General features: G+C 56.1%; 1 protein-coding gene across 1 annotated transcript in view; it reads left to right on the top strand.

The window, feature by feature from the left end:
- ASTN2 (astrotactin 2) overlaps nt 1-15,353 on the top strand; it is a 354,284-nt gene that overhangs the window by 212,529 nt on the left and 126,402 nt on the right. The window contains exons 14-15 of the mRNA XM_086475491.1: nt 13,306-13,430; nt 13,862-13,966. Coding sequence (XP_086331617.1) covers nt 13,306-13,430; nt 13,862-13,966 — 230 coding nt within the window. The remainder of the gene's footprint in view (nt 1-13,305; nt 13,431-13,861; nt 13,967-15,353) is intronic.

The following is a 15,353-nucleotide window of genomic DNA, read 5'->3' as shown; positions in this document are numbered from 1 at the left end:
CTCCGCTTCAAAGGTAGCATCCCACCGAGAAGGAGAACAGATTGTGCAGCTTTGAGCTGGTGTTTCTGACAGTCTGCAGCCACAAGCTTTTGCACTGGATTGGTAGCAGTTTTTTATTCTTCTAGCAAAACAAAAGCAAGTCTAGTGCCAGCGATAGCCTAAAGACAACGCAGGAGTCCAGGGTAGAAGAGATGTTTTTTTAAAATACACTGATTGAGATGTTGAGGTATTTAAAGTACTAGAGGTTTTTAGACTTGTTCTGTACCTGGTGTGGGTAGGATTTAAGGAGCGGGCCAGCACATCCTTGGTGAGCGTAGGCACGGCCGTCACAGCTGCCTCCTGCTCCCGCTGCCCTGTCCCTGTTCCATTTCATTCCAGTCTGTGCAGGCAGCAGGGTAACCTTGCACAGGGTCAGTCTCTGCTGTTTGGCCATTGCCCACGAGAGCCCCACCATGTGCCTGAGACCTGGGGAGGAGGAGGGATGTCCAGGATAGAAGCTGCTGCCACAGCTAGAGATCCAAGACCAATTGAACATTCATGACTTGGGGCTTGGGCTCCTTCCCCAGCCGCTCCAGCGGTGCCAGGCAGTGTGTGAAGATGTGCCAGTACAAAAAAATAGGTGGGTGTTAAAAAAACTCAAGCAAACTCCCCACCTTTCTCATGAGGCCAAGGAAAAGCCAAGCAGCTTTCACCTTGGTACCAGGCTTTGCAGCCATGCAAATTGGCAAGCTGATGTTTCAAAAGGGAGCTCGGGCCCCAGAGATGGGCAGCGAGGGGGCAGAGCCGGCATGGTGCTGTGGGAGATGTGGGTACCGTGGGTACGCACCCCAAACCCGCTCTCGCAGGCACAGGCGTGGTCCAGAGCCAAGTACCAGCAGCCGCTGAAGCCAGTGGAGCGTCACCCAAGGGCTTTTGCTGGGTTTGGGGACCAGCTGACAGCAGCAGAGCTGCTGTCCCCACAGCGAGGAGTGCCGGGGAGCTGCTCCCCCACCCTGCACCCCTGCTCCCCGCTCCCCCCTGGCCCTGGCAGCGCGTTTGTGTCTGCGCAGATGTTTGTATTCTCTGCAGCTGATGAAAATATTCATTATCTTGTTAGCTGCAGCGGCGGAGAAAGTTCAGATTTGCATTTCCACAGCTAATCACGCAGTGCAAACACAGCCTGTCACCCAGCAGCACTAATTGGGCAGAGCAGCGCTGCGCCCAGGCAGGCAGCCCTCCCTCCTGCCCCTTGCCCCGCCAGCGCCGCCGTGCCACCGGGGCTGGCAGGGGAGAAGTGCCGGGGCCTCGCGGGCACACCGTGGAGGCGAGGAGGCTGACGGGATTCCTGGGAGTGGGAGGTGGAGGCAGGCAGCGGGCATAGGGGGCTTGGGCTGCATGGGTTGGCCGGGTTGGTGAAGCGATGAGAAGTGCTGGTCCCTGGGCAGGGTGGGAGCAGGCAGTGGGATCCCAGTACAGGAACACTGCTGGGCAAGGCGTGTGTATGGGAAGGTCGTGTCTCCTAGCCCTGGGGCTGGGAGCTTCTTGTGGGACGGGAGGTGAAGGGTCCAGCGCGTGCTCGTCCCCTGGGGAGCTGGTCTGGGACACGGGCTCCTACTGCAAGGAGCCTGCCCTGCTGTTATCAGCCTGTTGCCCTCAGGGGACACCCACGTCCCTGCCTACAGCTGTTGGGGGGGCTCAGTGAGGTCTTCAGGGTCCACTCTGTGAAAAGCTGATGGTGACACCCTTGTCTCAGGCCCTGAGCATGAGGAAAGGATAAAGGTTTGAGAGGGGGGATGTGGACCCACGCAGGAGAGGAGGGACTGGAGGTTGGCATTAGGCACTTGCAGAGCGAGAGCAGGGCTCTGCTCCCCTCCCAGGTTTGGCAGAGGCGCGGAGATTCAGGTGCTACCCCCTCCTTGTCACCGCTCCCTTTGTGGTGCCCGGCACTGCCGAGCCTGCCTTTGCTTTTCTGAGCTCCCAGGGCACCCGGGAGGTTTCCCCGTTCTCCCCATGCTCTGGGGAGCAGTCCGTGGGATGGACTCGCTGACCTGCTAGCCTTTCCCATCTCTGACTTTTATGATACTAATTATAGCTGGTGTTATTGCATAGTTAATCTGCATTATTAAGAGATGTGGTGGAGATTGGTTTTACAATAATAACAGCTCAGATTTATAGAGTACCTTTCATCCCAGGGGGTCCTTATTGGCTTTATAGCCTTGCAGTAGTGTACAGGCTTGCAGAGAGGAATTGCTTCTCCTCCTTTCCTCATTCAACATGGGGGCCAGCTGCTCCTGGGACACATGAAAATCAGGGTTATGTTCAGCTGAAAAGAAAGAAGAGCGAGGTGAGAGGGTTTGAGGCAGTATGTTGTAATCACCTGCCGTCAAGCTGTGATAGCAGGGTTTTTCCATCATGCTATGGGCACTTCTTTGGTGGTCACCATTAGCATGGGCTGTGGGTTTGTGCTGCTTGCACCGCAGACATGGCTCCAGCAGCACCTCCGGGGATAAGGCTGACGCTTACCAGCCTGTCACTGCTCTTCCTCGCTAGTGCCAGCACTGGTCGATGGAGATTCCCCATTCAAGGACTAAATCAGCTTGACATTGGCTTAGCAATGCGAATCCTTGCTCCGGGCAATGCAGTCACGAGCAGGCACCAGCATGGGGATATCTGAGCACTCCACAGCTATGCCAGATGTCGAGCCATACCTGCTTCCGAGTTAGCAGCAGGGCTTGGATGCAGTCCTTGGTGCAGCAAAAAATCTTGTCTTGCTCTTTCCCATCCCAAGTGATCTCTCTGGAGGTGGAGGATTTGTGGTTCTGCGTGTTGCAGTGTAACTCGTGACTGTGTAAACCTGAAGGCAGGTGCTAGGTTTGGGCTGGGGCCCATCAGTTGAACCCACTGTCCACCAAAGGTGGTGGGCAAGCTATGCTGGGAGCCCTCCCATCCCCTGCCACATCCTACCGGTAGGGCACGTGGGATAACCCAGGAGATCTCCTACATCTTCCATCGCAGCTGGTTCCTGGGCAACGTGACCTGGCTTGGATGCTGGAGCCGTGTCTCAGTGCAGAGCAGTGCAGGAGCAGGCGGTGGGGACCGACTCAGCATCACTCACCCTCCTCCCTGTCCCCCAGTGATGCTCCCTCGCTGGTGTGCTCTCACCCTGCCCAGATCGCAGCTGGGTGAGGAGGAGTCTCCCATGGGCTCTTGCCTTCCATAAAAATTTTGTGAGGTGAAAGCTCAGAGAGTTTGTACCAGTTCGTTTCTCCCCCAGCACGGGCCGAAGGAGCCTGATGCAGGCAGAGCAGCCTGCGTGCCTGCGCCCTGGCTTTCCGGGGGACGGTGCCACTCGCCAGCTGTGCCCATCCCCGTGGGCAGTAGGCGAACATCTGGATGTGCTGGCACTGCCACGTGGCATCAGGCAGCCGCGCAGCCTGGGCGCGATGGCCTGCCGAGCTGGGAGGAGGGGAGCAAAGCAGAAGTGCTCCAAGGCACCTCGCTGAGCCCCAGAGGAGGGCTCGGCTCTCGGCACCCGCCTTTCCCCGGGAGGATGGCGAGGGCTGAGGTCGCTGCAGGTGCCGCCGCCCCACCCCGGCTTGCCGCAGGCGTCGTTTCGTGGCTTCTGTAATTAACTTTGCACACAGAGACGCGACTTTGCAGATGCAGCCGCCAATCCCAGCTCGTTCACCATGTGCTCTGGCCGCCTGACAGCGCTGGGGAGCTGCTGCTGCTGAGGGATGCGTCCCCCAGTGCTGCCCTGCCTGCGTGCTGCCTCCACCACCCTTTCCTGGCCCTGGCCCCTGGGGGCCACCGGGCTCTGCTGCTCGCTGCGGAGCGGCTGCGATGGTCCATGCCGGCGGGTTTGCTGCTGGGCAGAGCCACGGGCTGGCCAAGCATCCTGCGTGGGCACCTCGGGCGGGCACTGGGCACCACTGGGGTCACCCCAGGCTTGGTTGATGGTGGCATAGGGTCACTGGCGCAGCTGGAGCCTGTGCTGGCATATGGCAGGCCTTGCACGGAGGGGAAGCGGGAGCCTTAACTGCGTTGAAATGACTTTGTCGGAGTGCCAGCATATGAAATGTGTGGTGATATTGCAGCCCTGCCACTGCCTGTGGCTGTTTTTCCTCTGCTTCTAATGACTAATAGAGAGAAGACAAAACAATTTCTATTAGTTTCTCCCACGCCGCAGTGGGTTTCTTATTTTCCAAACCTCATTAGAGTTTGTAATACCGTGGTGGTAGTCAAGAGCAGTCCGAATCACCCTAGGGGGAAAGAAGAACTGAAGAGATACAATGTGCAGCCCAGTATCAACACTGCTCCTGGCTCATTTCCAAGGTCCCTCCTGATTCCTTTCCAAACTCTTATGCCTTATCTCCATCTTAAAGGTTAATGATGAAGCTTAGGAGAGAAAAAAAGAAATGCTTAAGATCCCAAATTGTTAAAGAGAATGAATGTGTGTGCTGAGCAGAGAGCTGGGTCTGCATTTACATTGGAAAGGCAAATATTATTTAAAAGGCAGTGCTTGTGCTTCCCAGGGCGTTGCAGCTGGCATGTGGGTTTCCCTGGAAGCGCTGCTGGTGCTGCTGGTGTGCGGAGAGGCCAGGAGCTTCAGGTCGCTACGCCTAAATCCTCTAGGAACTGGATGCAAGCCAGGCACCAGCCTCGTGCCGGTTCCTTGGGAAGTCCCAGCGTGCAATCCCGGCTCCTCTGAAGTCAGTGGGAGTTTTGTAATTTGTTTCCTTCTTTCAGATGACGCTAATGAAAGCGCCAGGCACAGAGCTGCTTGAACAGCACTCAGTAAAATGATTGCAAACAGCACCCGAACAACCCATGCAAGAAGACCTGCAGCCTTGGCTCAGCCCATCACTGAATGGGCTGGACACAGAGGAGGTGTCCAGCCTGGCTCTGGGTTGCTCAGGCCTAGAAAAACCATCGCCATAGAGAAACCATCCCCAGATCATCTTGCGGTGGCCACAGCTTGGTGAGCAGAACCTCCGTGAGCTGCTGCAGAAGGTCTCTCTGTTGTCTTCTCCATTCAAATTGTTAAAAAGCTGAAAGTTGCTGAGCTTATGGAAGCCAGCAAGGTCAGACCCTTCGGCTCTCAACAGTGGCAAAGCTCATGGAGGGAGACACCTTGAAGAGAAGATACACGGAGCAAGGCACGGATCTTCCTGGCAGACACCAAGAGCGCCGGCCCTTTGCGAACGGGCAGATTTCTCATCAGCCACATCAGCTGTTGGGCATTTCCCAGACCTTCCAGTCAAGGAGGGATGGCACACGGCTCAGACATGCCCTCCTGGCCCTGCCACCGGGTTGCAGGCTCAGGACAAGGCTGCTGAGGCCAAACCCCAGCCAGATGGGAGCTGGGGTACAGCCACTGCCTATCTCACGGTGAGATCAGCCAAAAACTGAAGGCAGAGCCGTGCAGGGAGAGAGGTTTTGGCTACTTGCTCATTTGCTTTGCCCCTGCAGAAGGAGAGAGGAGTACGTGTGGAAGGCCTTGTTCTGGGTCACGATGCCTCTAAGTGACGTGCTGTGCCTCGGTGATGTGCTGTGCCTGGGTGACATGACTTGAGGACAGTAGTAAGGAGATAGCAACTTAAAGATGGAGAAGTGTTGGGTCAGACATACGCTGGGTTGTATTTCATCAGCTTCCTTGCTGCTTGTGCGAGCAAGCAGTCCATCAAACAAAGAGGTCTCCAGCAGTAAATGCAAAGAGCTTGGAGCCTGCTCTGCCAGAGGGAAGAGACTGTTGGCGGGCTATTTTGGGCTCTGGTCCTGATGCAGACAGGTCTTACCTGGGTTCGGGTGTTAAGGATGGCAGCTTCTGTACCAAGTCATGTCAGCTCATAGGCACTGACCTCCCTGGGGATTCATCCTCGGCAAGTGTGGGCTTCCAGGAGCAACTTGTGCCAGAGTTACAGGCAAACAGGAACCAGGTTGCCTCTCTTTTCCCTTTCTCAGCCACGGGTGTGTCCGCATTTGTTTTCTTCACTCTTTCACTCAGACGTGGGGGATTTGACTTTGCGCAAAACTTCTTGCAGAAAATCACCTTTAAGCTTAGGTTAAGCATGGGAAATTTCAATCCCAAAGGGAATAATCCATATATTTGCAAAGTTCTGTAAGGGCTGAAAACCAGAGATTTGCATGGGATTCTTCTTGCGTCCCCGACTCCATAATTAAGGCATAAATCCAGCTTTGCGTGCCTGCACGCTGCCTGCTGCCCAGGCGCCAGGCGTTGCTGTGGGAACTGTAACTTTCCAAATTTGTTTTCACTCAGCTCTCCATTTCAGCCTGTTCCCAACAGGCACTCCGGTGGAAGAAAGATCCACAGCCTACTGCAGGATTTCACCCACAGGAGACACGCTTTACTGGAATAAATAAATAGCTGTATAATAGGGAGCGGGGCAGGGAGGATAATAAAAGGTGATAAATAGGCACCAAAGGTGTCACGGGGACCTGGCGTCTCGAGAGCTAGCAGCTGGGGGAGGCCGAGGAGCCTCGTGGGATCCCTCCACGCAGCCACAGGCACTCCACCTGAGCTGTGTTGCTCTCGATGGCCAGATTCACATGCCAGTGGTGGGTCTTCTCCAGCAGCACATCCCACCACTGGCTGCCTGCTCTGGGGCTCACCGGGGTGCAGGAGGGAGATCTCTGCTCCTATCGCTTGCGGCTTCTCCATCTCTCCATCTCAAGGCAGATTCCTGTGTGTTTCCTTTAGAAATGGCTTCAGGAGAGGATGCACTTTTTCTCAGTGCCACGGTGGTGGGCACGGCTGGCTGTGTTTCTCTGAGCGCTCGGTCATGTCACCAGGGCTGTGTGGCCTGGAGGAGGGCTTTAGTGGAATGTTTGGAGATGATCCGTAGGAAAATCAGGTTGGAGTGGTCCAGCGTTGGCAGAGCACGATGCTGATGTCCAGGGGCACGTGGCTCCCAGGGCTGGAGGGAGTCCTGCTGCTGACCCAGGCTCCGGCATGAGCGGTGCGGAGAGTTGAGTTACCAGTTCAACAGCTGAACTAAAACACCAGCTGTGGCATGCTTTGGATTACCATGACATGAGTTTGATGTTCTGGCGTGCTAAAGGACGATGGGAAAGGATGAGACTTGCCTTTAGCTACCAGGGAGGCACAGGACCCTGCGAGGAGGTGCGGAGGTGGTGGTGGCAACTATTCATCTTCTCTATCTATTTTGTACCTAAACAACAACCAAAAAAAATCTTTGCTTGCATCCTGCAACAGGTTCAAGTGGAGCTGACAAATAGCTTTGGATCAACTGCATTCCTGTTTTACCATGAATAAACTATTCACCGGGAAGGAATCCTCTTCCCTGCCTATGCCGGCTCCCAGGGAGCAGTGCTGCTCCCACCACCCACATCCTTCTGTCTGGCTGTCACTGCTGTCCCAAGTCTTGAAGTCCCATGGCCATATGTCCTTTGCTGGCTGTCACCATCATCATGCCGTAGCTGGGGTCCCTGAGCGGCACCACGCACCCGGTGGCACAGGCACTAGTGGGGTTTGCAGTTCCTGCTCCCATCCACGGTCCCTGGTGACAGCCACCACCCTTTGCGCAGTCCCATGGCTCTCGCTGTCCCCTCCCATGCTTCGGTGTCCCCAGATTGGGCACGACGAGGGAAGAGGAGCCCTGATGGTGCCACCAAGGGCCTCCCACAGCCCTATGGGGACTGGTATTCCAGTGCCAGGATCAAAGAGCCACCGAGATGGAGCCCACGGCATTTTGCTGGCGTTGGCTGAGCCGTTTTCAACACCTCCCCATTACAGAACAGGTGGCTTTGCTGTCGTGCAGCCCCAGCCCCATGGGAGAAGGGGAGCGGGGGGCAAGGGAAGGGGGGGTCCCAGTCGCTCCCAGCCCTGTGGAGGGTTTGGGGGCTTGGTCCAAGCGTGCATGGAGGGGATGGTGCTGAGGACCATGCACATACACACATCATGCTGGCCCCACGGAGCACCGTGCATGGCCAGAGGCACGGCGGCCCCAGCGCTGGCATGATCTACCTCCCCGAAACACCTCAATTTAAATGCTGATTCTCCCTGAACCAAGGGGGTAAGGCAGCTGTTGAATATTGTCAGGCTGTTTATTGCTGCTGCTGAAGTGAGGTGTGCTGGGGCCGTGGCGGGGAGGGACGGGCAGTGCAGGGACAGGTCTGACCCAGTGGATGGCTGTGGCCGCACCAGAGGGGTTCCCAGGGCACGGGCAGCTCCGTGTTGGTGCTCTCCTCTCTCCCCGCAGCACGGTCTGGCCATGCATCGTTGCATACGGTGGTTAGGGCTGAGAGTTGGGGAAGCCAGAGAGGGCTCCGGGGCCTGGCAAAACCTGACCGGTCTCTCCTTTTTCATCCTGCCTTGTTACACAAGAGTGGGGCCTTGCTAAAATTAATGAGCAGTAAATTTGGAGGAAGTAACTGCTGCTTCAGAGGGTTTGCATTAAGCCTTTATAATTCACCAGTGCCTGAGGTCATGGAGACACGTGGGGGGAGATTTACAGTGTGCTTATCTTCTCCAAAGTGGTTGTGGAAACAGGACACCCTCTTTCCTGTCCCCCAGTGACTCTAGATCAATGGGTTTTTTGGTGACAACAAGCTAAAAAGAAGCTATTTCTGAATGTCCCCGTGTCAGATGCAGGCTGGGCTCTTGGGAGCTTGCAGCCACGCCAGCAGGAAAGCTCCTCCGGGGATAAGTTGGGTCAAAAGCTGGCACTAAATAACCTCAAATCCATCTTGTTGTCCCCAAGCCGTTGCAGGACAGAAAGAAGTAAGATTAATAAATTATTCTTGCCAGAGAAGGCATCCTCCCAGGCTTGCATAGCAGAAAGCTCAGTCCTCGCATAGTCACTTTGCTGAACATAAGCACGCTGGATGATAATGTGATTAACATTTGTAGCTGCGCCGGCTCGGATAAGGGTAATTAAATTTCATGCTTCAGGGCATCAGCTAATCACTTGTGGGGTCATTTAATTTTTTTTTTTTTTTTTTTACCCCGTCATGAATGTATTTGCCCAGTTGCTGCGATGCAGGGTGTGCCTCCGCTGTCAGTGGCAGATGGAGGCAGGAAGCCCCATGCCAGCTGATGCTTGGATTTGCAGTGGGAGTTGTACAGGAGCAAGGACAGTCTCCGAGAGGGTCAGCGGGCAGAGTCCGGCCCCAAGGCTGTGTCCTTGGGAAGCAAAGTGCGAAGGGAGGAAGCCACAGCAGAGGAGGAGAAGCTGCTCCTTCACCCAAAGGTGTTGCTAAGAGGAGAATGGAATGAATGTGAGTCACCAGCTGATCTTTCACTACTGGGAGCCAAAATCCCACTGTGAGCTCAGCCCTGGCTTTCAGCACCTCAGCAAGGGGAAGAGGTGCCCCAGGGCTCAGCGGAATCGTGCCATGGACCAGGACCTGGAAGCCACGGCTCCGTCCAGGATGTCCATGGCACTCCTGCTGCTCCCCAGCGCCTGCATCAGGCTCTCCTGCTCCCTCAGAAACCCACTTTCGCTCAGGGATGCTTTGGGATGCTGGTCCTTTTTGAAGGCTTCCCGTCTGCTGCGTGAGATGATACCAGCACTGCAGGGCACAGCAATGGAGCCCTATGCTGCACCACACCACAGCTGTGTTCCATGACCTTGGGTGTAATATTTAAGGTCAGATTCCCTGAAAACATCTCTAGTCAGTGTATTTCGTTTCAGAAGGACAGGAGGACAGCAGCACAGCAGGCTCTCGCTGCCTGAGCCCTTCTTCTGGTACCTGAGCAGCCGCCAATTGCCTTTGCCCCACCAGCACCCCAAGACGGAGGGAGCTGCTGTCTGTTATCTGTGTCACCCGAGGCAACGGGTGCATTTTATGACTCGGCCAAGGTTACACAAAGTGTTCATCCAAGCCAGGATTTTTAACTCTGTTTAATCCAGGCAACTGCCTTCCTCCTCGGCCCACCCTGCCACCACAAGAGCTCAGTAAAGCCTTTGGCCATTTGACCTTTCCCAGCATCAAGACTTGTTTATCTGGAAGTCAGCTCCCTCCAAAGGCAGGGACATACTCTGCGTCAGATGCTACTGGGGACCAGGGCTGCGAGGGAGAAACAACATTTCCTTGTATAATGACTCAGTCTCTGCAAAATGCCCCGAGAGATGATGAGATCCCCACCGGGGGCGGGGGGTCAATGCGTGGGTTCGGTGTGCATCGTGCTGGAGAGAGCAACTTGCTCACTGCTCCTGCCGGTGTCGGACACCTGCTCCGTGAGTGTTGGGGAGATGCTGGGGGGCAGAACAAGAGACAGAGGAGGCTGTTGTGGGGCTAGCAGGTGTTGGGAGCAGGCAGGCTTGCCTGGCTCTCTCCTGATCCCATTGGAATAAATGCGGCTCCATGACTGGTAGGAAGCACGAGGTCACGAAGGCACCGCCGTGCCTCTTGGAAACAGCAAGGACCCCCAGGTGCGAACCCGTGCGGAGGCACCAGTGGCTCAGCCATGCCCCAGTTGGAGGCACGAGGGGTGGCACGTGCACAGTGTCCCTCCCCTGTGTCCCTGCCCCTTACACAGAGCCTGATGGCTTTGATTAGAGCTGCCAGAGAGAGCAAAAGCCTGGCAGAAACTCTTTTTGTGCCTCTGTGGTCAGCAGCACTGCGAGCCGCAGCGTTGTTAATAAGGCAGAGCAGACAAGGAGCTGCAGCTCTCTGCCGGCCGCGGCTCCGCAGCGCGCTGCCCTCCGCCGCGCTGGCCGTGTCACGGGCAGCAGCTGCCTGGCACAAGCGGGGTTCGGTGTCCCCATCATCATCTGCCCTCCCGGTTTGCCTTCCTGCGCCCGCGGACGCAGCGAGGGCTCGGTGCAGGGGACGCTGTGCCGTGCCTGGACCCTGCACCCAGTGGGTGCTTCCCCCCGCGCCGCTCGGCTCGTCCCTGCTTCGGGGTGGCAAGGAGCAGGGAGGTGTGGAGGGAGGGAGGAGATGCAGGAAGGGTTTGGTAGCAAAAATGCATCGTCGAAGCGCTCGTGAAGTCCTGCCTTGTACTGCTGCTCCCGCCCGTTATGGGAGCACGCTGTGGGCGCGCACCGGTGTGTACACCCGTGCCTCGACTCGCACTTGCCTCTTGTTTTTCCTCGACCTTTTGACTGCAGAGCAGTTAAAGCAAACGGCATCACAGCGAGCGGCACCGCAGAGCGCGGCTTTTCGGTAAATACCTTTTCATACAGGCGTCAGCCCTGAGCAGCAGCCGCTGCACGCGGGTTCCCCTCGCACCGGTGTGCGTCTCCTCCAGCTTCTCCCTCGTTAGCTGCCCGCGCATGGACCACCAGCCCCCAGGGGCTGTGCTGCCACCCCGGTGAGCTGGGCTTATGCACAGGGACAGCCATTCCACAGGCTCGGGGCGTGGGCAGGTGTGGGTGAGATGGTCCGGGTGGGTTTGTGTGCGGGGAGGAGGAGATGCTGCTTCTTTGCATCTTCTCTACCCCATGCTTGGGTGCAGGGTAACACAATCTTCTGGTGTCTGCTGAGCCACGTGTTTCTGTTCCCCGTGGCTGAGCTCTTCTGGCACCACCAGGTCTGTCTGCTCGTGCAAGGCGGTGGGAGAGCACTTGGGAAGGTGCCACCAAGCACTGTCATTGTCCTCTGGGGTGGCAGGCGGGCTCAGGGACGCTGCATCCCGCTTTCCCAGTGCGGCACCGCGCTCCTCTGGGGCGCTGGGATTTGGCAGCGCTGATGCTTTTCTCCCTTTTCTGCTGAGGCGGAGCAGCAGAGACACCGACACGCTCCTTCCCGTGTTCCCTACCGACTTGCCTAATTTTGCAGCCCCTGCTTCGCACCACCCACACAGCTCCCGGCTCCGGCAGTAATTGCAGTTCCCCATTTGCATCGCTAAGACAGCAAAGGGCTCAGAACCGCAAAGCACCGCTCTGCCACAGGGATCCTGCGCCCAGCGTGATCAACAGGAGATTTGTGAGCACACGTGTGAGCGAGAGGCTTTTCCCCTCAGACAAATAAACCACTTCTTCTCCGTCAGTGCCTAAAGTGAAGCTCCTGAAGCTTTGAGATGGGGGGTGCAGCATGAAGGCAAGCTGCTGCCTGTGCAGCCGTGCTTGGCTCCACTCGTGCGTCCCCACCTGCAGCTGCTCATCCCAGTGCCCCTCACCAGCCTCGGGGCTGGGAGCATCCCCAGGCTGGTTGCACAGGGCCGTGGCCTTCTGCTTGCCACTGGTGTGGGTTGCACTGGCTGTATCCTGGCCCTGGAGCAGCGGGAGGGCCCCGGGGAAATGCTCCACCAGCTTGGCATCTCGCTGCAGTGGGACCCATGGAGGTGGCCAAGGTGTCCCACTTGCGAGATGATGGTGGGATGGTGGAGTGTCTCCCTGAGGACAGGCTGTGAAAGGTAAAACTGGGGAAGGGAAGTGAAACCAGCAGCTGTTTAATGGAAAATCTATCCAGAAAAATGCAGCTGGGGAGGCGGTGCCAGCCTGAGCCTCCCCCCAGCTCCCGGGGCTGACCTGATTCTGCAGGAACCTCCCTTTTTTCTTCTCTGCTGCCCTTTTGTCTCTGCACCCGGAGGATACAGAGACTCCTGGCCTATATTTTGGCTCTAAGATCAATATTTAAAATCCTCCCTCCCATTTCCTTTGCGCAGGCGCGAGGCATTTTGCTTGCTAGGGGAGGCTTGTCTCCCAGAGACCTGTCTGTTCACCATTTCAAATAATTTCTCCAGTATCGTTGTTCTAGAAACAATTCATTAGGGGCCTATTATACAATGTTTTACCTGCCAAGGTTAGAAAAGATCCCGCATGTGTGGTAAAATCGCACTGTGAGCTGCATGTGCTGGCTTTTTTCAGTGTCTGTCTGTAAATGTACTTTTTCCTTCTTTTGGAGAGCCAGCCATCCAGGGGCAAAGCTGTGGGGGTGATGATGCTGCCTGGGGTGGGGAGCCCCAGCAGGGCTTGGTCTGGTGCTTGGTCATGGTCCGGTGCTGGGAAGATAACTGCGGCACAGGGGCAGTTTTGGGGTGTAGCAGCCGTTCCTCTCTCCTCGACGCTGTCTGCCCCCTCTCCAGTAGCACACTGAAAATCTGGGCCAAAACCAGTGGCCAGGTCCCCAGGCTGAGAGAAGTCACATGTTGCTGGAGAGCTCACGGAGCCACGGTCCCTGGGGAGCTCGTTAAGCATCACTTCGGAAGGCTGCGCAGCCAGGGGTGGCTGGCAGTGGGGGCTGCAAACCCCGTCCCCTGTTAGGTCTCCTGCTCGCAGGAGGTGTTCCCGCGCCCTCCTGAGCCACCCATCCCCATGGCACCAGGGCGGCTCAGTCCCCCTGCCCGGCTGTAGCCTGCATTGTTGCTTTGCAGTTGTCTTTTTCTCTCTGCAGGGAGAATAACTTCATCAAGGACTTCCCCCAGCTTGCCGACGGCCTCATGGTGATCCCGCTGCCCGTGGAGGAGCAGTGCCGCGGTGTCCTCTCGGAGCCCCTTCCTGACCTCCAGCTTCTCACTGGTACGAGCTGTCCCCCCTGGCTCAGCCCCCACTGGGGACAACCGCAGTAGCCAGAACCCTTTCTCCCACCCTGGATCCCAGTGTAGTCCCCAAGGGGCATCAGGACCCCTGGCATCTGAGGGTCTTTTGTGGCACACAGGCGGGGTGAGGGCAGAAATAGCGTATGGGCAGTGCGAGTCCGCCCCGGCACGGCGAGGCAGCATCTCCATCCCCGCGAGCTCCAGGCAGCCACAGCCATCGCCATGCTGGTCCTGCCAGCAGCCCGGGGACCCCAGGGCATGACTGCTGGAGGACATCGCTGTCCCGGCTGCCGTGCCGTTTCTCACCCCTGCGGCACAGAGCAAAGCAATCGCTCGGTGTGAGCGTTAAAGCATTTCCCAGAGCGCGGCCGGCGGGTCGGCAGGGACTGAGCATCGGCTCTTCCTTTGCAGGGGACGTCAAGTACGACGAGGCGATGGGCTACCCCATGGTGCAGCACTGGCGGGTCAGGAGCAACCTCTACAGGGTGAAGCTCAGCTCCATCACCCTCTCTGCAGGTGAGGGTTTCTAGCAGCAGGGAGACGTGTGTCTACGTAGGCAGGCAGGCAGTGGTCTTCTGCGCCAAGGCACAGTCATGCCAAGCATCTCACCAGCATTTCCCACCTCCAGGCTCTGCTCGGGCAGTAACTCGTGCTCCCAGCACTGCTGCAGAGGCAGGCAGAGAGATTTTCCTCCTTTTTACAAGGGGTAAACTGAGGCAGGGAGTTGGTGTGGCTCAGTCAAGAACCAAGAAGTGGGGTCAGAGCCAGGATCCAGCTAAAAAGCAACACTGCAGGGAGCATTCATTGCAGGGTGGCTGTGTATACGTGTGTGTACAAAACCCAGTAAGTTCTTGAAAAAATGTGGTTTCAAGAGGACCCAAAGCACTTGTGAATGTGGGTCGTATAAAGCAGGGGAGTCACAGATGAAGAAGGGGTGGGCGGGAGGATCCTGCAAACGTCAAAACATTTCACTTCCACTTTTTTATAGCTACACATTTTGTTTCAGAAATGCTGAAACATTTTGTTGCGACCTGAAATGTTTTGCCTTTTCATTTCAAAACAGCATTTTTTATTTAAAAATCAACCTTTTTTAAAAGGAGGAAGAAGAAAAAAAGAATTTAGTGCAGACAGGCTGCACAGCCCCAGAATGAAATAACCTGCTCAGAGCTGAACAAACTATTTGGGTTCAGCTCAAAATGAATTCTTCTAGCTTTTTTATTAAACCAACCTTCTCTTTCAATAAACTAACCAACCAGCCAGATAACCTCCTTTTGGTGACACTTATGACATATTTTCTTGCAGTATGTTTTCAGTTCCACCACTGAACCAAAATGATGATGTAGGCCAGCTCTAAATGATGCCAAGGTGCTGGGTAGTCACCAATGCCTCTGCAATATTTCATCTCCACAGGGCAGTGAGGGTCCATGTCCTTGTCCCACACCAGCGGTCCCCACTGTCTGCATGGGTGTTGCTCAAAAGATGCCCCAACCCTTGCGCGCCCACGGAGCTGCCATCAGCCCAGCCCCGTGTATCCCTCTGGCCTGTCTCCAGCTTTCCTAAAAATAGTTATCGGTCGTGCAGGGTATTTACACTGGGGATGGTCTGCAGTGCAATCTCTGAAAAATTTGTCATTACAGAAGGAGAATATTTCTGGTTATGGTTACTGCAAAGCAAAGGCCAAGTGCATCCTCTGGGGAGAGCGTTGATGATGTGCCAGCAGCCTGCAAAACAGGCCGGAGCTGGCAGGAGGGTGTTTGTGTGTGTGTGTTGGTGTGCGCGCGCACACGTGTTCCTGTGCACGTCCCTGTGAAATTATTAGAGAAATCTTTCAGGAAGAGGAATTAGAGAACGATGCCAGAGCCACAGCCCAGGGTAAATAGCAGGTTGTGGATTCCAAAGGATC

Source organism: Leptosomus discolor, chromosome 19, assembly GCF_034619465.1.
Source record: "Leptosomus discolor isolate bLepDis1 chromosome 19, bLepDis1.hap2, whole genome shotgun sequence".
Classification (NCBI taxonomy): Eukaryota; Metazoa; Chordata; class Aves; order Leptosomiformes; family Leptosomidae; genus Leptosomus; species Leptosomus discolor.
Note: the sequence above shows the minus strand (reverse complement) of the source record. Positions and strands in the feature narration are given on the sequence as shown.